Genomic DNA, 22,781 nt, shown 5'->3' on the forward strand with positions numbered 1-22,781 from the left:
CTTGAACCCAGGAGGTGGAGGTTGCAGTGAGCCGAGATCGTGCCACTGCACTCCAGCCTGGCAACAGAGCAAGACTCCGTCTCAAAAAAAAGAAAAAAGAAAGAAAGAAAGAAAGAAAGAAAAAGAAAAGAAATGGGGCAGTATAATTGTCTCTTTCACAGAGTGAAGGCATTTATAATTTTCCCTTTTTAGTAAATCCACAAATACTTTTACCTTTTGTTTTTATACAGAGCATTTTCCGCTCCCCTTTTCACTTTCCCAATCACTATAGTGAGTTAATAGGAGCACTTTCCCAGGTACAGCAGACAAGAGAACAGTTCTTGGAACAAGATAACTGGGTTTCTATCCCAGATGCTCCACCTGATAGCTGTGTGACCTTGGACGAGCTACATATCCTCTTTGTGCTTCTATTGTCTCGTCTGTAAAATGGGCATAGTCAAGAGTACTCACCTCATCCAGCTATTGAAAAATCAGAGTGGTTAATGCCTGTAAAATGCCTGGCACACAGCTCATGTTCATAGATGTTCAGTAAACATTAGCATGCACGCTTGCCAGTCTCCTCCCATGCATTACCCTGCAGTGTGTGTCTTAAAATACTCTTATATGGGCCGGGCGTGGTGGCTCACGCCTATAATCCCAGCACTTTGGGAGGCCGAGGCGGGTGGATCATGAGGTCAAGAGATCGAAACCATCCTGGCCAACATGGTGAAACCCCCTCTCTTCTAAAAATACAAAAATTAGCTGGGTGTGGTGGGCACCTGTAGTCCCAGCTACTCAGGAGGCTGAGGCAGGAGAATCACTTGAACCCAGGAGGCGGAGGTTGCAGTGAGCCGAGATCGCGCCACTGCACTCCAGCCTGGCAACAGAGTGAGACTCCGTCTCAATAAATAAACAAATATATAAATGAATACTCTTATATGGGAAGATATAGCCCGATTTAGAACAGAAGTAGCTGATCTTGGTCTGTCCAAGAGACTCACTGCAGCATCTTCTGGGACATATGTATTCAATCACGAATTCTTGGGTGTTTTTAATTTTCTGTTCTGTGGTTCGAGGAGACACAGCTAAGGAGACATAGGCAGAACTTTTCTGTTGAAAGGATCAGGCCTGGTGGCTCGTGCCTATAATCCCAACACTTTCAGAAGCCAAGGCAGGAGGATCACTTGAGCTCAGAAGCTCGAGACCAGCCTGGGCAACATAGTGAGACCTTATCTCTAGAAAATAAATAAATCCATATATTTAAAAATAAATTTAATGAAAGTTAAAAGATAGTAATGTTTTGAAACTATTTTGTCAGCTTGAGATAACATAGAGTAGATGAGTCATTTTCCAACTGGTGGTAGCAGGAAGAGTGAGATAACCAGCTGTTCAAATGTGGCAAATTTCTAGAGGCTTCATTCTTTAAAATGAACTTGTAATTTCACAAACTCCTCTGTTTGAAATTATTATAAGTGAGGCCAGGCATGGTGGCTCACACTTGTAGTCCCAGCACTTTGGGAGGCTGAGGCAGGAGGATCACTTGAGGCTAAAAGTTTGAGACAAGCCTGGGAAACACATGGAGGCCCCATCTGTACACACACCAAAAAAGAAGCCAGTCATGGTGGCACATCCCTTGTAGTTCCAGCTACTTGGGAGGCTGAGGTGGGAGGATCACTTGAGCACAGGAGTGTAAGGATGCAGTGGGCTATACTCACACCACTGCACTTTAGCTTGGGCAACAGAGCAAGCCCTTGTCTCTAAAGAAATAAATGAACAAATTATTGTATGCGAATTTCTATAAGCAATGTCCTTGCTAGTTAAAAAAAAAAAAAAAAAAAAAAAAAAAAAAAAAAAAAAAAAAAAAACATGTATACGGACCAGGTGCAGTGACTCATGCCTGTAATCCCAGCACCTGGGGAGGCCGAGGCGGAAGGATCACCTGAGGTCAGGTGTTTGAGACCAGCCTGGCCAACATGGTGAAATCCCATCTCTACAAAAAAATACAAAGATTAGCCAGGCATGGTAGCACATGCCTGTAATCCCAGCAACTCGGGAGGCTGAGGCAGGGAATCGCTAGAACCTGGGAGGCAGAGGTTGCAGTGAGCAAAGATCATGCCGCTACACTCCAGCCTGGGCCACAGAGAGAAACTCCATCTAAAAAGAAAAAATGTGTTTATGGGTGATATCTAAGTTTATGTACACATGTGTGTGCAGTGTGTGCACATGTTTGTGCATGTATGTGCATGACCCATTTCTTGGCTTAGGTGTAGATAATAAGCTTTTAGAGGGTGATACCCTTTCTTTGTAGCATTTTCAAAGAGGTCAATCAAAACATAAAATGACCTGGTTCTTTCAGGAAACAGAAAATCTGATGGACGCTGAGGAACGATGTGAAGGACTCATCAAAAGCAAGATCCTACTGGAAGCAAAAGTCAAGGAGCTGACGGAGAGATTGGAAGAGGAAGAGGAGATGAATTCTGAATTGGTTGCCAAGAAGAGGAATCTGGAAGATAAATGCTCCTCTCTCAAGAGAGACATTGATGACCTGGAGCTGACCTTGACGAAAGTTGAAAAGGAGAAGCATGCCACAGAGAACAAGGTGAGCAAACCCAAGGGACTCCCACAGTGTCTTAACAGGCTTCACTCTCTCTCTCTCTGTAAGGAGGAGAAAGGGTGGCGTAGGAGTCCAGCCAATATAACATTGCCCAGAAATGAGAGGCTGGCGTCAAGGTGAAGGGTAGTCAAGTCCCAACAAGTTCTGTCCTCTGGTGTCTTTTCTACCCATAGACTCTTCTTCTTCTTCTTCTTCTTTTTTTTTTTTTTGTGTGTGAGATGGAGTCTTGCTCTGTTGTCCAGGCAGATCTCGCTACAGTGGTGCCATCTCGGCTCACTGCAACCTCCGCCTCCCAGGTTCAAGCAATTCTCCTGCCTCAGCCTCCCAAGTAGCTGGGATTACAGGCACACACCACCATGCCCAGCTAATTTTTTGTATTTTTAGTAGAGACGGAGTTTCACCATGTTGGCCAAGCTGGTCTCGAACTCCTAACCTCAGGTGATCCACCCACCTCGGCCTCTCAAAGTGCTTGGATTACAGGTGTGAGCCCGGCCCCATAGGCTCTTCTCAACCCTCCGTGGCTGTATCACAAACTTCTAGCATTTCTTTGAGAGGAAGGACTGTTTCATATTCTTCTTCAGTTCCCATAGCACCAAGCACAGGGATTGCAAACAAGAAGGCCTACAGGGGTCAGGCAGATAGTGAAGGAGGCAGAAGACTGGATAACACCAAGGATTGACTGAGAGGAGCGGGTACCGGCAGGACAGAGACTGATGCAGCCTTTGGGAAAGTTATTTGGAATTACTCAGTCAAATTAAGAATCCAGATACCCTACGACCCAGCAATTCTGCTCCTGGGTGTATAGATCAAGGAATTCTTCCACCTGTCCACAAGGCGACATGTCCTAGGGTGTTTGTAGTGGCATTGCTTGCGGGAGACAGCTGGAGGCAGTGCCAGGGTCCACCACGGGGAAAACGGAGAAATAAAATGTAGTAGATAACACAGCAGGGAGCACTACGTAGCCATTAGGAGCAATGGGGTGTGCACACCAAATATTAAATACCTACTGCTAAACGGTGGAAAAATGTAAGAAAATGAAATATAGGGCCAGGTGCGGTGGCTTATGCCTGTAATCCCAGCACTTTGGGAGGCCAAGGTGGGCAGACCACGAGGTCAGGAGATCGAGACCATCCTGGCTAACATGGTGAAACCCCGTCTCTACTAAAAATACAAACAATTAGCCGGGCGTGGTGGCGGACGCCTGTAGTCCCAGCTACTCAGGAGGCTGAGGCAGGAGAATGGCGTGAACCCGGGAGGCGGAGCTTGCAGTGAGCCGAGATGGCGCCACTGCACTCCAGCCTGGGCGACAGAGTGAGACTCCCTCTCAAAAAAAAAAACAAACAAAAAAAAACTGTAACATTGTAAATGATAACATTGTAAACTACTATGTGGACTAAAGAAAATATGGCCAGATTCAGCCCATAGATTAGGAGTTAGCAACTTCTGATCTGGAAGCCTGCTGGATGTGGAAAAAGGTTTCACTTACTTCCTTCAAGTTCCGTGTTGGGTGCCCTCCTCCTGCTTCCCGATAACACAGCACTCCCGTTCTGAATTTTCTTTCTTTCTTTCTGTCTTTATTTTTGAGACGGAGTCTCACTCTGTCACCAGGCTAGAGTGCAGTGGTGCAATCTCAGCTCACTGCAACCTCTGCCTCCTGGTTTCAAGCGATTCTCCTGTTTCAGCCTCCTGAGTAGCTGGGACTACAGGTGCCCACCACCATGCCTGGCTAATTTTTTTTTTTGTGTGTGTATTTTTAGTAGAGACGAGTTTTCACCATGTTAGTCAGGATGGTCTCGATCTCCTGACCTCATGATCCGTCTGCCTCGGCCTCCCATTACAGGCGTGAGCCACCGCGCCCGGCGTGAATTTTCTTGCGTAGCACCTCATGCCTCTCCTCCCCTTCCTGCCTCATTCTAAACCCTATTCAGCCAACCTAACAAACACATTTCCACAGACATATTATGAGCGAATATAGATTGATGTTTTACCCTTCAGAGGTAGCACATTTGCATTTTAAAAGTGCCCTTCCTTGTAAAATATAATGCCCTCCTTAAATGAATAATCCTAATGGGAGAATTTGAGGCACCATGATAGACGGTTAAGGAAGATAAAGAACTGAGAGTCTGTCAATTCTAGAAGGTAAAAAAGTAGTAGCCAAAAAGAAAAGGGAAAAATGAAAAATGAGCAAAGAAGCAATAGCTTTTGTTGATGGAAGCTTCTGGCATAATTGTTTCCATATTAAATCGGTGTTAATATTGTCCCAGGTAAAGAATCTTTCCGAAGAAATGACAGCACTTGAAGAAAACATTTCCAAATTGACCAAAGAAAAGAAATCTCTACAGGAGGCCCATCAGCAAACACTGGATGATCTTCAGGTTGAAGAAGATAAAGTCAATGGTCTAATCAAAATAAATGCCAAGCTTGAACAGCAAACAGATGATGTGAGGATATTTTACTACTATGCTTTAGCATTTATCACTTGTGGAAGCACAGACAAGAGACAGTCTAACTAGGACACAGGGCTTGAGAGGTCAGACTCTGGAATCAGCATCCCTAAATTCAGATCTCAGCCCCACCCTGACCCTGAAGGAGTCTGGGATACTGAGCAAGCTGCTTACCCTTGCAAAGCCTCAGTTTGTGCCTTGTGAAATGGCGATGTAAATAGCTCCATCTCAGAGGGTTTTCACAGAAAGCTCAGCACACAGAAAGTGTTCAGTAAAACATAGCTGCTACTATTGCTATCATCACCATTATCATTATTATTAGCATCCACTTGTAGGTCCTTTGGGTTCCAAAACCTCCAATCCTGTTGTAACGTTACTAAAGATGAGTTCCATTTGTGGCCATGAAAATTACTATTTCCGCCCCCGTCACATGACATTATTGTTCTTGATGTAAGAGCCACGTTTGAAGTTTTCAGGTTTTACTCACTATTGTGGCTAGAGATTTTCCAGATAACTTTAATGTTTCTGAGCCCAGGGTAGGTGTGCTCCTCCTCTACACCCGTTTCCTGTTCCTATGTGTGCATGTGTGTGTGTGCACACACATACACACACACGAATTCCTTGCCTCCCATGGTTGCATAATGTTAGCAGGCAAGGCGTGATGGTGTGTAGCACAGATCTTCACAGTGCTGTCCACAGAAGCCCCCATTTGTATTGTCTGTGCAAGAGTGTGCACCCATGGGTACCATACCCCTACAGGGAACATAGTCTGGGCCAGGCCAAGTGGGAATCAGCTGAGAGAGGCACCAGGAGGCCCCTGAGGGATCCGGCCCCACCCTGGGTAGTCTTTTCTGGAAGACAGAAGAGAGGGGAGGTAGGGGCAAGACTTGCTTCCTCCTGGGGCCAGAGGCTTGCAGCCAGCACCCTACAGGAGCCCCAGGAAGCCCCAGGCCACGTGTATGGCTACACTGGATAAACGGGGCAAACACTTCCCCAGCAGGGGCTTAATTTTCTACCTGTGTGTCTTCTCAGCTTGAGGGTTCCTTAGAGCAGGAGAAGAAACTGCGGGCGGACTTGGAAAGGGCGAAGAGGAAGCTGGAAGGAGATCTGAAAATGTCCCAGGAATCCATTATGGATCTAGAAAATGACAAGCAGCAAATAGAAGAGAAATTGAAAAAGTAGATATTTCTTTTACCACCTCTGTGTCTCAGCCTAAAAGCCAACTTTCACCCCCTCCAAGAGGCTTGTATTTCATGTTCTTTATTTTTTTTTAATCTATTTGCAGGAAGGAGTTTGAACTCAGTCAGTTACAAGCCAAAATAGATGACGAACAAGTCCACAGTTTGCAGTTTCAAAAGAAGATTAAAGAACTGCAAGTAAAAGCATGAAAACCTTCCTAATCATGACAATCCCTTTGCAAGAACGCCCCTCCTCACTCCTTCCCCCTTGTTTCTTTAGCTGCTTCTTTCCTTCCTCCTGCTAAAGCTAGAGAAGATGTCCTGTCATTTCCTTTAGTTTTTGAAAATAATATTTTAATGTTCTGAATAACCCATAAACATAGTTCCTTGCAAAGGCTCCAAATAGGCCCAGTAAAGCTAAATATTATTGATAAGGGTGCTTTGATCATCCCTAAGCCCAGTGCCCTCCCCGTCTTCTGAGAATTAATTGCCAATTTCAGTGGGATGTGCATCTTTCTGCCTCTTTTGCTATGTGTTTTTGTACACATTTAAGACTCCCCAAAAAATATATAGTACACATGCAGAAAAGGTTCTTGTTTCTTCATATTCTTAGCATATCACACTGAGAGTATCACTCTGCAACTTGCTCCTTTCTTTGGGCAACATGATCTGCAGAGCTATCCATGATAGACGTGGATTGGTGTCTACCTGCTCCATAGACTTCTAGAACAAGTCTCCATCACAATCGATTTGTGCATTCTCTTATCCATGGACACTTAGGTTGTTTCCAAGTTTTTTCACCAATTTAATGTTATAATGTATTCTTTTTTTTTTTTTTTTTTTGAGACCGAGTCTTGCTCTGTCACCCAGGCTGGAGCACAGTGGCACAATCTCAGCTCACTGCAACCTCCACCTCCCAGGTTCAAGCTATTCTCCTGCCTCAGCCTCCCGAGTAGCTGGGACTACAGGCGCCCGCCACCACACCCGGCTAATTTTTGTATTTTTAGTAGAGGCGGAGTTTCACCATGTTGGCCAGGCTGGTTTCAAACTCCTGACCTCAAATGACCCACCCGGCTCATGCTGCCTACCCGCAATTCCTCGACACCCAGCCCCTCTCAAAGGGGGCTGCCCCCTCCTCCACAATAACATTCCTGATAGAGTAATCCTTTCAGGCCCGCATAGAAGAGCTGGAGGAGGAAATTGAAGCGGAACACACGCTCAGAGCCAAGATTGAGAAGCAGCGCTCAGATCTGGCCAGGGAACTGGAGGAGATCAGCGAGAGGCTGGAAGAAGCCAGTGGGGCCACTTCAGCCCAGATTGAGATGAACAAGAAGCGGGAGGCTGAGTTCCAGAAAATGCGCAGGGACCTGGAGGAGGCCACCCTGCAGCATGAAGCCACAGCAGCTACCCTGAGGAAGAAGCAAGCAGATAGTGTGGCCGAGCTTGGGGAGCAGATTGACAACCTGCAGCGGGTGAAGCAGAAGCTGGAGAAGGAGAAGAGCGAGCTGAAGATGGAGATCGACGACATGGCCAGCAACATCGAGGCTCTCTCCAAGTCAAAGGTACCTGACTGGCCCTTCTGCTCTTGGAGAATGCAAGGCAGCCGACAGCCACCTGCCCCTGGGCACGTGTAATTTGATGCCTCCAAACCACTGCATGTTCTACACTGAAACCCTCTTCCCTATTTCTGCCTGTTTCCAGTTCCTCAAATTCACTCACGTCCTTTGTCTTATCCATTTGTGCTTCTGTAACAAAATATTTTAGACTGGGTAATTTATAAACAACAGAAATTTATCACTCACAATTTTGGAGGCTGGGAAGTCCAAGATCAAAGTGCCAGCAAATTCGGTGTCTGTCAGAGGCCTGTTCCTCACAGATAGTGCCTTCTCATTGCATCCTCATGTGGTAGAAGGGGTGAACAAGTTCTCTCAGGCCTCTATTATAAGAACACTAATCCCATTCATAAGGGCTCCACCCCCATGACCTTATCACCTCCCAAAAGCCCCACCCCCCAACACCACTGGACTGGAAATTATGAATTTTGGGGGGACACAAACTTTCAGACCAAAGCATCAAGATCACTTGATTCAAGCACAATTGGATGATCTGGCACCACTGTTTCGCTCTTGTTCCCCAGGCTGGGTTGCAGTGGTGCCATCTCAGCTCACTGCAACCTCTACCTCCCAGGTTCAAGCAATTCTCCTGCCTCAGCCTCCCAAGTAGCTGGGATTACAGGCACACGCCACCAGGCCTGGCTAATTTTTGTATTTTTGGTAGAGTTGGGGTTTCACCATGTTGGCCAGGCTGGTCTTGAACTCCTGGCCTCAGGTGATCCACCCACCTCAGCCTCCCAAAGTGCTGGGATTACAGGCATGAGCCACTGTGCCTGGCCGATTGGGGCTCTTTAAGAAAAAAGTATACAAACTTATAAAAATTAGGCATGAAAGTTGATATTTATAATGAGACAAAAAAGTCGCAGGTTACCTTGAAGACTCAAGTTCTTTTCTCCTGAGGCCTCTTTGGGCCATTTGCCAGAAATGCCTTCTAGAATATTCTGCTTGTGATGGCTCCTCTTCCCTTGAACCTTCTGCAGCTCCCAGACTCTCTGTGGCCCATGCAAATGCGGGCCCTGAAGCTTATTTCACAAGCTTCATAGTGAACCCACCTCTGTGCGTGGCCTCAAAGCAAAGAATTCCTCGTGGAGCATGTGTGCTCCTCGATTTAACACGTGCCCTCCTTGCAGGGTGCTCTGAGCTGTACTAGGAGCTGTTTGGCTAGACTGGAAGAAGCGGTGGTGACCCTAGAAGCGAGGCTGTGGGCCTCTCACCGAGGGTTTCCCGGAAGGTCAGGGCATCTGTCCAGAAAAGGAAGGGAGATATGGATCAGAGAACTAGAGTGGTCTCTCCAGCGCCCCCTGCTGCCAGTGTTTAGGGTCTGCGTCCACGCAGCCCTGTGCCTCCTTGATTGCTTCTTCACTCCGCGACTGCAGCCTCTGGCTCCGGCTGATGACTCCTTTTCTCTTTCTTTCCTGCTTTCCCATGTGTTTGCCCTTTTTCCCTTGGTTTTCTTTCTTCCTTTAAGAACTTGGTTCTGTAAATGTTCCCCTCCCACACCTCTCTCTCGGCGAGCCAGGCCAGCCTGCAGGGGTAGCTGGGTAGGAAGGGCCTCCAGCATCCCCCACACACTGTGCCTATAAACAGCCCCCACTCCAGCCTCCCTATCTCCAGAATTGCCGTGTGCTGCTCTCTGTTCTCAATTTTAACATCCAGAGGAAGCAGCACTTCATGTCTCTTAACGCTTTTTCAGTTGTCCCCTTTGACGGTTCTCCTTGCAAGCTGCCATCGCGTTTCAACTCTCCCTGCTTTGATTCCTTCATGTTTGCGTGTCATCTTCTCAAAGAGATCCTAAGCTCCTCCAGGACGCCCGTGGAATTAGTGTCCCTGCTTCCTCCACTGCCATCTCATACTTACCATTCTAAAGAAAAACATATGCTCTATACATTTTATTTTCTATTTTATGGAGCAGCAGGAGGAGAGAAAGGTCAACACACACAAGGGTTTTGAACAAACTTCACAAAAATACAGGCCAACTGGAAGCCAGAGAGGTGAATCCCTTCATACTGCCTGCACCATGGGGAACCTTCTGTGTTATTGAATGAAATGCTTAACACTGTCATCTGAATATATTGCTTGCAAATATTCACAGGCTTGTATTGCTTGCAATTATTCACGAATCACTTATATTACAAGAGGATCCGAAAGATCCACTTAAAAGTGACATCTTCTCAAAGGGTTGTTTACAAATCATTAAATACTTATCTACCTGATGTTCCAAGTGATTGGTGATTGAGCTGCATTCACAAATCTGAAATAATTATGATTTTTTTTTTTTGAGACGGAGTTTCACTCTTGCTGCCAAGGCTAGAGTGCAATGGCATGATCTCGGCTCACTGCAACCTCCGCCTCCCGAGTTCAAGCGATTCTCCTGCCTCAGCCTCCCGAGTAGCTGGGATTACAGGCATGCGCCACCACGCCTGGCTAATTTTGTATTTTTAGTAGAGATAAGGTTTCACCATGTTGGTCAGGCTGGTCTCAAACTCCTGACCTCAGGTGATCCACCCTCCTCGGCCTCCCAAAGTGCTGGGATTATAGGCGTGAGCCACTGCGCCTGGCCGATTATGATTTTTTTGAAACTGAACTTTTTTTTGTTCTGTACTTTTATTTTTATTTTACCTGACAAGAAACTAAATGATTACACTGTTCAGTTCAATGCTGGGCACTAGGAATCCATTTCTTCCCATTCATGTTGACTTTCTGTTTGTTAAAGAGTAACATAGAAAGAACGTGCCGGACGGTAGAAGATCAATTTAGTGAAATCAAAGCCAAGGACGAGCAACAGACACAGTTGATCCATGATCTGAACATGCAGAAAGCAAGACTGCAGACCCAAAATGGTGAGAATGGGCAGGGCTCTGGGGTCCAGCCGGGCCATGGGAGAGGGTGGTCAGTAACACTGACGTGGGGGCCACATCTGTTTGGTAGGGGAGCTGAGCCACCGAGTGGAAGAGAAGGAGTCTCTGATTTCACAGCTGACCAAAAGCAAGCAGGCCCTCACCCAGCAGCTGGAGGAGCTTAAGAGGCAAATGGAAGAAGAAACCAAGGTAAAGGTATAGAGTCAGATTGAACCTGAGAAGCCAGACTATATGACCACTTCACCCGTGAAGCTGGTCGGAGCAGTGCTACATCAAGAAATCTGCTGCAGCTGGGCACGGTGACTCACACCTGTAATCCCAGCACTTTGGGAGGCCAAGGCAGGTGGATCACGAGATCAGGAGTTCAAGACCAGCCTGGCCAAGATGGCGAAACCCCGTCTCTACTAAAAATACAAAAAAAATTAGCTGGGTGTACTGGCAGGTGCCCGTAATCCCAGCTACTCGGGAGGCTGAGGCAGACAATTCCTTGAACCCAGGGGGCGGAGGTGGCAGTGAGCTGAGATCACGCCACTGCACTCCAGCCTGGAAGACAGAGCGAGACTCCATTAAAGAAAGAAAGAAAGAAACCTGTTGCTTCTCCTGTCTGCCTTGCAGCATGGTGGGAACCTGTCCTTTAAGGTTAGAGGACCTTAGCACTGGATCTCCTTCTTCAGGAATAGAAAACCATACCTATGGTGGTCCATCCCCTGGCCTCCTCTGTCCCCCGCAGGGTGGTCTGAGAAACTCCCTTCTCCAGCCAGGGCACCTCCTCCCCATCACTGCACACACTTGATCATTCTGCCCAGCAATTCATCCTGGCCACCTGAAATCCCCCTCCTCTTTCTTCTTCATTATTCCTGATGTGTCACCTCCTATACCACCTGATTTTAAGCTCCCCTCCTCCAAGAAGGCTCCATGGTTTTGGAAGCACCCTTGAGACAGTTGCATAAACATGAACGTCATCACCTTCTTGATTTCAATGTCTAGATATTGTGTTTATAATACATGTCTCCCCACAGATCTATCAACTCATGGAGGGCAAGAATAGTTTGTCCCCACTGTACCTACTGTGCCTAGCAGAACAGTGCACACAGTAGGTACTTGGTGCTGCCAATTCATATTCAAGTATCAGAATAGGGGACTAAGAGTCCAAAAAACTGCATGAATGGAATTCCGAGGTTGCTGTACACTGGCTAAGACTTATAGGGCAATCTTTTGGAATTTTCCCAAGCTCCACCTTTTTCTTCTGAAAAAGGACAAGTGCCATATTTGTCTCCCATCTTTCTGTTATATGGTAAAGATCTTTGGTAGATGAGGGGAAGGGGGAAGTGGTGAGAACCCAAGCCTGAACAAGTACTGAGAAGGGCCACTGCAGGAGCAGGCTGTCCTTTGGCAAGAATACAGCAACAGCTGAGTTTTCCTTCTTAGGCAAAGTGTGTCATTTATTGCCTTTTTTTTTTTTTTTTTTTTTTTTGAGATGGAGTTTCACTCTTGTTGCTCAGGCTGGAGTGCAATGGCGCGATCTTGGCTCACGACAACCTCTGCCTCCTGGGTTCAAGTGATTCTCCTGCCTCAGCTTCCCAAGTAGCTGGGATTACATGCATGTGCCACCATGCCTGGTTTTGTATTTTTAGTAGTGACAGGGTTTCTCCATGTTGATCAGGCTGGTCTCAAACTCCTGACCTCAGGTGATCCGCCCATCTCGGCCTCCCAAACTGCTAGGATTACAGGCATGAGCCACCACGCTTGGTCTACTGCATTTTTAAAAAGATGAAAATATACAAATTACTGAAGTGGGCTGACAGAACTCTCTCTTTGATGGTGGCACCAGAGGGCGTCTTGTGGCCATTATAGTCGGAGCTAAACTGTTGCCCTTACATCCCTCCAGTGGGAGGGAGTGAGGGACGGAGGCCTCTAGGCATGTCTTCTCTGCCTAGGAGGAGGAAGTCCAGCCGTGGAAACAGCGAAGCTCACATCAGCAATCCCCAGTGTGGGGACATAGCCCAGTGGTGACATCAAAAGATGCTTTCAGGCTTCTCCTGGTCACAGCATTCCATACCATTGCATCAAGTAGTGAGAAAATTATTCCCTTTTTAATTGTTCCAATCCTTCTGATTATATCAAGGAAAAGGCCTCAGTGTGAACCATACTTCCTTAGCATTTGCTTATTTACCCTATTAAGAAATAGAGGGTAGACCCCAGGCATGGAGTCCCAGCAGGCAACAGTACCTAGCTAGACATGATAACATTGCTTTATTTCCATTGCGCTTATGGTTACCTTCTGTTTATGGCAAATGTCAATGGTTTTCCACTTACTTTCCTGTGACAGTTTACTCTTTTGTTAAATATATTTAAATATAATTAAGGAGTCCACTTGAAAAAAAAATTAAATAAACCAGGTGATATGCTGATAGGGCAAAATTGGTGAAGACAGCATAGGGATAATTCAAGTTGGGGGAAAGTGATTTAAATGAAAATACCTGAACTTGGAAAAGGGTCAAATGTTTTTGCAATTTGTCACCGCTGTCATTCCCAGGCCAAGAACGCCATGGCGCACGCCCTGCAGTCCTCCCGCCACGACTGTGACCTGCTGCGGGAACAGTATGAGGAGGAGCAGGAAGCCAAGGCCGAGCTGCAGAGGGCGCTGTCCAAGGCCAACAGTGAGGTTGCCCAGTGGAGGACGAAATACGAGACGGACGCCATCCAGCGCACAGAGGAGCTAGAGGAGGCCAAGTAGGGGCTCCAGGGTGGCAATAGCAGAGGGGGCCCAAGGACACAAGCCAAGGGACCAGGAGTCTTCCTATCTTGAGAGATTCTTTCCTGCCCACGCCTTTGTGGTTTCTGAAACATTCGGATTGTACCCCCCACCCTCTGGGGGTCTCCCTGTCCTTCTTCTCGGGAACTGTCCGTTCCACCTAGCTCCCTGGAGGTGCTCCTTAGGGACCTGCTTTGCCACCAAGCATTTTGAGAATCTCTCGGTGACACTTGGATCCTCCCCACTCACCAAATCCTAGGTCTTGGTCTCATCAAACACCAGTCCCTTCCACGCTATTCATTTCTCTTCCCATCTGACAGTTACCTTCTGAAATATTCCACCTTTGCGAAGGGGGAAAAAAAAATCTGGTTTTCATAGGAGAAAACTGGCCCAGAGGCTCCAGGAAGCAGAGGAGAACACAGAGACGGCGAACTCCAAGTGCGCATCGTTGGAGAAAACCAAGCAGAGGCTGCAGGGAGAGGTGGACGATCTGATGCGGGATCTGGAGCGCTCCCACACCGCCTGTGCCACACTGGACAAGAAGCAGAGGAACTTCGACAAGGTCCTTCCCCAGCCGCTTTCTTTGTGAAGATGGCATGAGGATAATTCAAGTTGGGGAAATGCTATTTACATGAAAATACCTGAATTTGGAAAAGGGACAAATGTTTTGCAGTGGCAGTGGTGAAAACAACAGTTTCACGCTTAGATGTGTGAGATACCTGCATATCCTAGAAGGCCCCCGGTTGGAGCATCATTTCCCAGTTTCAGGGACTTGAGGTGTCTTCTTGACTACTGTGACAGTCCCTCCAAAGGCAATTTTATTTTTAGTGAAAGCTAATTCCGTTCCATTGAGATTATAATGTCTGTGAGAATGCAGCAGAGGGTCTGCAGGGATATCACAGTTTGGGGTCCCTGATCTAGAACAGTGCTCCTCCTCCTTCTTCAGTCCCTAAGGATGGAAGGGCAAAACGTTGGTGTTACTGACAGCCCTTGTTTGCATGAACTCTTCTGAGTCACCCCTGCTTTCTGCTTCTCCCATGTCCCTTTGTCATCTCCCAGGTCCTTGCAGAGTGGAAGCAAAAGCTGGACGAAAGCCAGGCTGAGTTGGAAGCTGCTCAGAAGGAGTCCAGGTCACTCAGCACTGAACTCTTCAAGATGAGGAATGCCTATGAGGAGGTGGTGGACCAGTTAGAGACACTGAGGCGGGAGAACAAAAATCTGCAAGGTGAGCTGTCTCCACCACCGGTGTGTGCTATGTCCCCGTCTCCTCCTGCCAACCCCTTCCCCATTTGGCCACAGCCATCTCCAGACACCTCCTTCCCACTGCCCCACACGATCCTCACCCATCATGCCTCACATTGACTCAGTTTGCCCCAAGGCCCAAACCTTTTTAATGTAAGACACGGCAGCAGCTAAGTCTCATTTTTGAGAACTGAAGGAACAGTGGGTTGCTGAGCCCACTGCTCCGTTAGAGAAGACCCTTCAGTGATTCTGTCTCTAGGTGGCTTTGTATTCTTGCACATGCCACTGAATCCCTTAGGACCTCAGATTTCTGCTCTACAAAATCAGAAGACCACACCCAACACTTTCCAAAGCCCCTTCTGGTTCTGCAGACTATGATTCTATGCATTTTCCCCACAGCTGTTTTCTCTGGTCTTCTCTATGACCGTTTTGTATATGGTACTTTTGAAGTTTTAAGTTTCTATTCTTTACTTGTGGTTCCTGTCTGCCTAGTGCAGGTGAGGCAACACATCCCTGTCTTGCCAACACCTCATCTGAACGGCTGCCCTGTATTCTCTCCTGTATAAATGTCATGAATGAATCGCCCATCCCTGAATTGCCTGGCAAATGCCTATACTATAAACTGGAGCCTGTTGAAACAGCCTAAATCAAGCCTGTCCTTTGCAGAAGAGATTTCCGACTTAACTGAGCAGATTGCAGAAACTGGCAAGAATCTTCAGGAAGCGGAAAAGACCAAGAAGCTAGTGGAGCAGGAAAAGTCAGATCTGCAGGTCGCCTTAGAAGAAGTGGAGGTAAGTGTCTGGGATATGACATTCAGAAATTCAGGAGGACAGGGAACTTAAAGAGGCTGCCCTTCACCACCCCATGGGGCCCTTCCTGCCAGGAGACCCTGAGTCTCCACTGGGAGTAACATTCAGCCATCCCAGGGGCTGAAACATCCACGGGCTGCTACTTTATCTCCTAGGCGTTCTCTGGCACAGTTCCCCTTTGAAAATAAATAAATGTGTTCATTATGTTCTTCAATGTCTTCCTCTCAGGAAGCAGAAAATCAATCACCTAACATCCTGAGAGCAGTGCAGAATCTCTCAGTTATGTTTAACATAGAGGCACAGACAATCATTTTTGGCTATCAAGAATCCTGTATAATCCAAACACACCCAGCGTCTCCCAATGCAGTAATCGGTGGTGGCCAGGATGGCTGGTGGTTTCTAGGGAAATACAAACCGACACAGGATAACAGGAGAGCAGTTGCCCTGTCATTTAAGAGAATAGGTTGACCCCTGATTTATGGTCACTATTATAATAGATACCCACAATAAAATTTTCACTAATTAAGAAAGATACTCTATCTCAAGTCATAAAATAATTTGTTCATGAGCGATGCAAAGTTTTAGTCCCAGTTTCATCACTATTAGGGATATTTGGGAGCAAGCCAAATACTCAGACCTCTCTGAATATTGTTCTCTTCATCTATAAAATGGGTATAAGAATACCTATTTGCAGCCGGGCGTGGTGACTCACAACTGTAATCCTAGTACTTTGGGAGGCCGAGGCAGGCAGATAACCTGGAAGGTCAGGAGTTCGAGACCAGCCTAGGCAACATGGTGAAACCCTGTCTTTACCAAAAATACGAAAATTAGCCAGGCACAGTCGTGGGCACCTGTAATCCCAACTACTTGGGAGGCTGAGGCAGGAGAATCGCTTGAACCCAGGGGGTGGAGGTTGCAGTGAGCCAAGATTGTGCCACTGCACTCCAGCCTGGGCAACAGAGTGAGACTCTGTACAAAAAAAAAATACAAAACCTATTTGGGCTCTGGGCACCATGGCTCACACCTGTAATCCCAACACTTTAGGAGGCCAAGGACAGAGGATCACTGGAGCCCAGGAGTTCAGGACCAGCCTGGGCAACACAGACCCTGTCTCTACCAAAAAAAAAAAAAAATTTAATTTAATTTTTTTTAAAAAACGCATACCCATTTGATCGTATGGGGATGAAAATACCCATTCATGAAGGTGGATGTCCACGGCACTCTCAATCACTCCTTTGCTTTCGTCAGGGTTCCTTGGAACACGAGGAGAGCAAGATCTTGCGCGTGCAGCTAGAGCTGAGCCAGGTGAAATCCGAGCTAGACCGCAAGGTCATTGAGAAGGATGAAGAAATCGAGCAGCTAAAAAGAAACAGCCAGCGGGCAGCAGAGGCCCTGCAGAGCGTGCTGGATGCTGAAATCCGCAGCCGGAACGACGCCCTGAGGCTAAAGAAGAAGATGGAGGGAGACCTCAATGAGATGGAGATTCAGCTGGGCCACTCCAACCGCCAGATGGCAGAGACCCAGAAGCACCTGCGCACGGTCCAGGGCCAGCTCAAGGTGAGCACGGTGGCTGCCTCTGCGTACCTGGACGGGCCCCAGCCTGCCAAGCGGCTCTGGCCTCACTCTGGGTCTCCCCTGCAGGACTCCCAGCTGCACCTCGATGACGCCCTGAGGAGCAATGAGGACCTCAAGGAGCAGCTGGCCATCGTGGAGCGCAGGAATGGCCTCCTGCTGGAGGAGCTGGAGGAAATGAAGGTGGCCCTGGAACAGACGGAGCGGACCCGCAGGCTGTCAGAGCAGGAGCTGCTGGACGCCAGCGACCGCGTGCAGCTCCTGCACTCCCAGGTGCGTCGGCCCTCACTCCTCCGCTGAAGGTCCACCCTGGGGCAGATAGCGCCTCCTGCACCCCGCAGCTGCTTCCGCTATCCCTCCGCTCAGGGCCCACGCCATGGGAAGGAGCACCCGGTTTCTCCCAGACTAGTGGTCAAGACAAATTTTCTTTTAAGCTTGCTTCTTGGAATAACTGACTCTTGATTGACAGATTTCTGAGCTTTCTCTCATCCAAACATTAAACATCTTGCACGTTGTGGGGAAATCAGAGCAACGAAGGATTAATTATTACGTAAGGCACCTGGAAGTACTATTTAAGTGGAAACCCTAGAATATTAAGATTTTATTTCAAAATAATTATTTTTGACCCGGCTCAGCGCCACACCTATACTCCCAGCACTTTGGGAGGCCAAGGTGGGAGGTTTGCTTTAGCCCAGGAGTTGAAGCTGCAATGAACTATCATCATGCCACTGCACTCCAGCCTGGGCAACAGAGGGAGACCCTGCCAAAAAAATAAACAAACAAACAACAACAACAAAAACACAAAATAATTATTTTTATAAAAGTTTTTAAAACTCCTTTGTTTAAAAAAATAGAAAAAACAAGTAAATACATGGAAGAAAAAAGTCAAGCATATTATTAACATTCTGGGGGTCTCTCATTCTTAGGCCCATTGTGAATTATATAAATATTATATTTTTGCCTCTAATCCCAGGAATTTGGGATTGTTTGATCTCAGGAGTCTGAGACCAGCGTGGGCAATATGGCAAAACCTTGTCTCTACAAAAAAAAAAAAAAAAAAAGTTTTAATTAAAAATAAATACATATATATATAGTAAAAGTATGAGCAATCTTTTGCAACCTCTTTTTTGAATTTAACAATCATGAACATATTTTGACATCTTTTTTTTTTTTTTGAGACAGAGCAGTGTCTCATTCTGTCGCCAGGCTGGAGTGCAGTGGTGCGATCTCAGTTCACTGCAATCTCTGCCTCCTGGGTTCAAGCGATTCTCCTGCCTCAGCCTCCTGAGTAGCTGGGATTACAGGTGCTCGTCACCACACCCAGCTAATTTTTGTATTTTTGTAGAGATGGGGTTTCACCATGTTGGCCAGGATTGTCTCGATCTCCTGACTTCAGGTGATCTGCCCGCCTCAGCCTCCCAAAGCGCTGGGATTACAGGCATGAGCCACTGTGCCCAGCTTCGACATCTTTAAATAGTCTTCTATATGATTTTTGATGACAGAAAAGTAGGCTATTCTACTTGTATATTACGGCCCTTTCATTTAATCAGTCTTCTGTGGTTATTTTAGATTGTTCTCAATAAAAATTTTACTTTTAGAAAGACTATTTTGATGAACTTCCTCATAACTAAATTTTCATATACTTCTATGATTACTATAATCTTAATATTTCTAAAAGTAAATAAATTTCTAAAAATGAAATTTCAAGGTCCAAACAGCAAAGGTATTTGTAATACAAATTGTTCTTTAACAAGGTTGTCCCAATTTTTATTTCCATTGGGGAAACGTGTGAGAGTTCTCTTCTACAAATTCTCAAATATTCTAGCTCTTATTTTAAAAATCTTCACCAATTTTATTGCTGAAACATACCTCACTGAGTTTTTAGTATTTTTTTTATTGCTAATGAGATGGAACATTTTATCACATTTGTTGGCCATTTGAATTTCTTCTAGTATTTTACCCATTTGTAGTTTTTGCCCTTTTTTTAATTGATTTGCCTTATTTATATGTTAAGAAAGGGAATATTTTCTTCTGTAATGTACATTGCAAATGTTTTCCAGTTTGTCGTCACCCCTTACAATTCTATTTATGGCATATTTTGATTATTTAAATTATTTTTCATTTCATATAGTATGTCTATCATCATTTCCTTGTTCCAAGACTTTTTACTGAATAATCTATCCATCCTCAAATATTTGAAATTCTACTTTTATCATTTACTGAATTCTTTCATGTACAATTCTTGGGTCTGTTTCAGGACTTTCTGTTCAGTTAAGAATAAAGAAAGAATGTACAGTACTGTACCCAGCAGGTCACCCACATGAAAAATAAGAAATGGAACAGGATCACAATTTACTTCCTTCCCCAGCCAACCCTCTCCCAATTTTTTTAAGCGCCCCAAGAGAACCCACACCCCTGATATCTAATTCTTCTTGTAGAATACAAGCCTGATAAATACCAAGAAAAAACTGGAGGCTGACATAGCTCAGTGCCAGGCAGAGGTGGAGAACTCGATCCAGGAGTCCAGGAACGCAGAGGAGAAGGCCAAGAAGGCCATCACGGATGTGAGCTCTGTTCTTCCTTTTCAGAGATGGGGTTTGGAACTGAGAAAGGGGGGCCTCTGAGCCAGGGCGTGGCAAGTATGTTTCATCTCTTATGACAACAATCGGTTAGTGGTGGCTTCCCAGACAGATGTAATGAGGTACAGTCTCAGCAGTGGCAAAGTGGGAGGGGAGGCTGTGGGGAATCAGCAATGACTGGCCCCAGTCAGACAGGGGAGGCTCAGCACCATGATCCCAGCCCTCGCCTCTTCTGCAAGCTCTGGGTAGGGATGGGCGGACAGGGCCTCTGATGTGTCCTGTGAACTTAACCAGGCTGCCATGATGGCTGAGGAGCTAAAGAAGGAACAGGACACCAGCGCCCACCTGGAGCGGATGAAGAAGAACCTGGAGCAGACGGTGAAGGACCTGCAGCACCGTCTAGATGAGGCTGAACAACTGGCGCTGAAGGGCGGGAAGAAGCAGATCCAGAAACTGGAGAACCGGGTAGAGTTTTTGAGAGGACTGTTACTCTGAAAGTGACAGCCTCGGACAGAACCACAGTCCAGAAACTGAGATGGTGGGAAAAGGCCACTGAATGAATAGATTGCAAATTCAGTTTCAGGACTGCTTGAAAAATTCCCTGTGAGCCTCATTTCTCACCTCTTTCTGTTTCACCTGTTCCTATGCCCCAAAACACACACACACACACACACACACACACACACACACACACGCACACACACATCTATTTTGGTATGCTCACACCTCAGTAAATGTAATATAATGATGTATGTTAATGTTCACATTCCGTTTGCTATGTAGATTCAGATGCACACACATACATGGAGAAAGCTATTAACATACTCTACAGTCATAAAATTACTCATTTTGATGCATTTACATTTTGGACCAAGCTTCACTTTGATCAACACGGCCCATCCTACATAAAATCTGCAGTTTCCGTTTTCTCCCAGTCTCAGGTTTCCTTCCCTCCCCAGCTTTTCTCATCTGTCAGTGCAGGCTGCAATTCTGGCACAGGTATGTCTCTTGCTCCAGCCCCAAAAGAGGGTGATCGGGGCTTCTTCCTTTAGCGTGATGCACCAGAAAAGTTCAACCCCCCGACACCTGGACATCCTGCTCTTTCTTTATCTGGGAGCGTATCCTGCAGTTATTGTTCAGTTTCTTTGCTGACTGTTCCCTTTGTTTCCTGTCTCCCTCGCTTTTCCTGTTAGACCCATGTGGTTTATTTCAATCATTTTAAAATGGGCTGCACTAGCGGTTGACATTTTGGAGGAGGGCTCTGCGGAGGAGGCTGTTCGAATGTCTCTTGTCCCAGGGAGACAGGAAATGAAAGAGAGGGAGGAAAGGAGGATGAGGAGGAGGAAAAGAGAAGGAGACGACTTTTCCCAGCAGGAAAGCCTCCAAATACTGTCATTCTTTATGCAAACCACCCGAGGATATCCTCCCCAGGCACATGGTCCCATTAAATGTGAAAGGATTTTTTTTTAGGGGGGTGCTAAAAACAACAAGGCCATAGACTTTTTGAATAACAAAAGTAAACACCAGGGAAGTTAGAACTTCCCCCAAAATTCTTTAATGTTTATTTTCAATTATCCCCAGTCCTATTCCACTACAATGAGTTTAGGCCTGTTCTTCTCATGGATCCCTCCTATGGGAAAAGGATTAGATCTCATGACACCTTCTGCCATACTTTGATTCCTGGGTTGGCGGGGAGCCCTCGGCCACCCTCCCCCTCCCATGGTGAGGCACCTTGACTGTCCTCCCATCCCCTGCCCGGTTATGTGACTTCCATAAACCTTACAGAAGCCTAGAAAGAATTCCCAGGAAAACAAATGTTTTGTAGAACCTGATGGAAGACATTTCCTGGGTCCAGGAGGTAGAGGGTGGGGAGGTTTTGGGAACAGCACCCAGAGTAAGCCCGTCCGATTGGTAGTTTTCAAGGCTGATCTAGTGAGTCTCCAAGCCCAGAGTCGCCCCTGCTCTGCAGCCACTAGGATTCCCAGTGGAGTGGAGCATGCAGCTGGCTGCTGCCCCTCCCTGGCTTCAATCTCTGGATTGTGGAGTTGGGACCACAGTTGGTGACTTATGTCCTCAGTGGCTGCCCTTTCCCCTCGAGACTTCAAGAAAGGCAGAAGCAACTATGAAATTAACAACACCTGTGTAGTGCTTTGTCATTCTAACAATACTTTCACATACTTTCATTTGATCTCCACATTTGAGGTAGGCTGGGCAGGAAATATTATCTCCATCCTAAATATACAGAAACTCATGCTCAGTGGTGGCGACTGACTTGCTTTGGGTCTATCAAGTGGGCCTGGAGAGTGCTTTGACTACTCCTGGCCCAGGTTCTCTTCGTGATCCCTGCTGCCTTACTTGATCTGTAAGTTCAAGTTACTTGATCTGCTGTAAGTTCAATGAACAGTTGGGCAGGTTTCACCTGCAAGGACAAGTCAGGTTAGCTTTTGCTGCCCTTGCCAAACGACCTGGCTCCACAAAAGGGAGCATCTAAGCAAATCCTGACCCACCAGCTATGCTCTGTGCACCTGAGGCTGCCTCTGCCCAGTAAGGGCATCTTATTCTCACTTGCTCAAAGCACCTGCATTGTCAATAAAATGTGGCTCCTGAGACCTAGGAGGAGACATCTTGGCAAAATCCCATTAGGGGATCTTTTTTTGTTCTAACTTTAAGTTCTGGGGTACATGTGCAGAACGTGCGGGTTTATTACATAGGTATAAACGTGCTATGTTGGTTTGCTGCACCCATCAATCCATCATTTACATTAGGTATTACTCCTAATGCTATCCCTCCCCTAGCCCCCTGCCCCCTGACAGGTCCCAGTGTATGATCTTCCCTTTACTGTGACCATGTGTTCTCATTGTTCAACTCCCACTTATGAGTGAGAATATGTGGTGTTTGGTTTTCTGTTCTTGTGTTAGTTTGCTGAGAATGATGGTTTCCAGCTTCATCCATGTCCCTGAAAAGGACATGAACTCATCCTTTTTTATGGCTGCATAGTATTCCATGGTGTATATGTGCCATATTTTCTTTATCCAGTCTATCATTTATGGGCATTTGGGTTGGTTCCAAGGCTTTGCTATTGTGAACGGTGCCTCAGTAAACATATATGTGCATGTGTCTTCATAGAATGATTTATAA

At 46.4% G+C, this 22,781-nt stretch overlaps 1 protein-coding gene across 1 annotated transcript in view; it reads left to right on the forward strand.

Annotated features, from left to right (window-relative positions):
- MYH13 (myosin heavy chain 13) overlaps positions 1–22,781 on the forward strand; it is a 62,623-nt gene that overhangs the window by 37,570 nt on the left and 2,272 nt on the right. Inside the window, exons 21-34 of the mRNA XM_054671051.1 lie at positions 2,336–2,578; positions 4,858–5,034; positions 6,070–6,215; positions 6,323–6,413; positions 7,388–7,777; positions 10,542–10,668; positions 10,757–10,875; positions 13,223–13,419; positions 13,820–14,003; positions 14,501–14,666; positions 15,350–15,474; positions 16,741–17,337; positions 19,503–19,628; positions 19,938–20,108. Of these exons, the coding sequence (XP_054527026.1) occupies positions 2,336–2,578; positions 4,858–5,034; positions 6,070–6,215; positions 6,323–6,413; positions 7,388–7,777; positions 10,542–10,668; positions 10,757–10,875; positions 13,223–13,419; positions 13,820–14,003; positions 14,501–14,666; positions 15,350–15,474; positions 16,741–17,337; positions 19,503–19,628; positions 19,938–20,108 (2,859 nt within the window). The remainder of the gene's footprint in view (positions 1–2,335; positions 2,579–4,857; positions 5,035–6,069; positions 6,216–6,322; positions 6,414–7,387; positions 7,778–10,541; positions 10,669–10,756; positions 10,876–13,222; positions 13,420–13,819; positions 14,004–14,500; positions 14,667–15,349; positions 15,475–16,740; positions 17,338–19,502; positions 19,629–19,937; positions 20,109–22,781) is intronic.

The sequence above is a fragment of the Pan troglodytes genome, chromosome 19 (genome assembly GCF_028858775.2).
Source record: "Pan troglodytes isolate AG18354 chromosome 19, NHGRI_mPanTro3-v2.0_pri, whole genome shotgun sequence".
NCBI classification, from domain to species: domain Eukaryota; kingdom Metazoa; phylum Chordata; class Mammalia; order Primates; family Hominidae; genus Pan; species Pan troglodytes.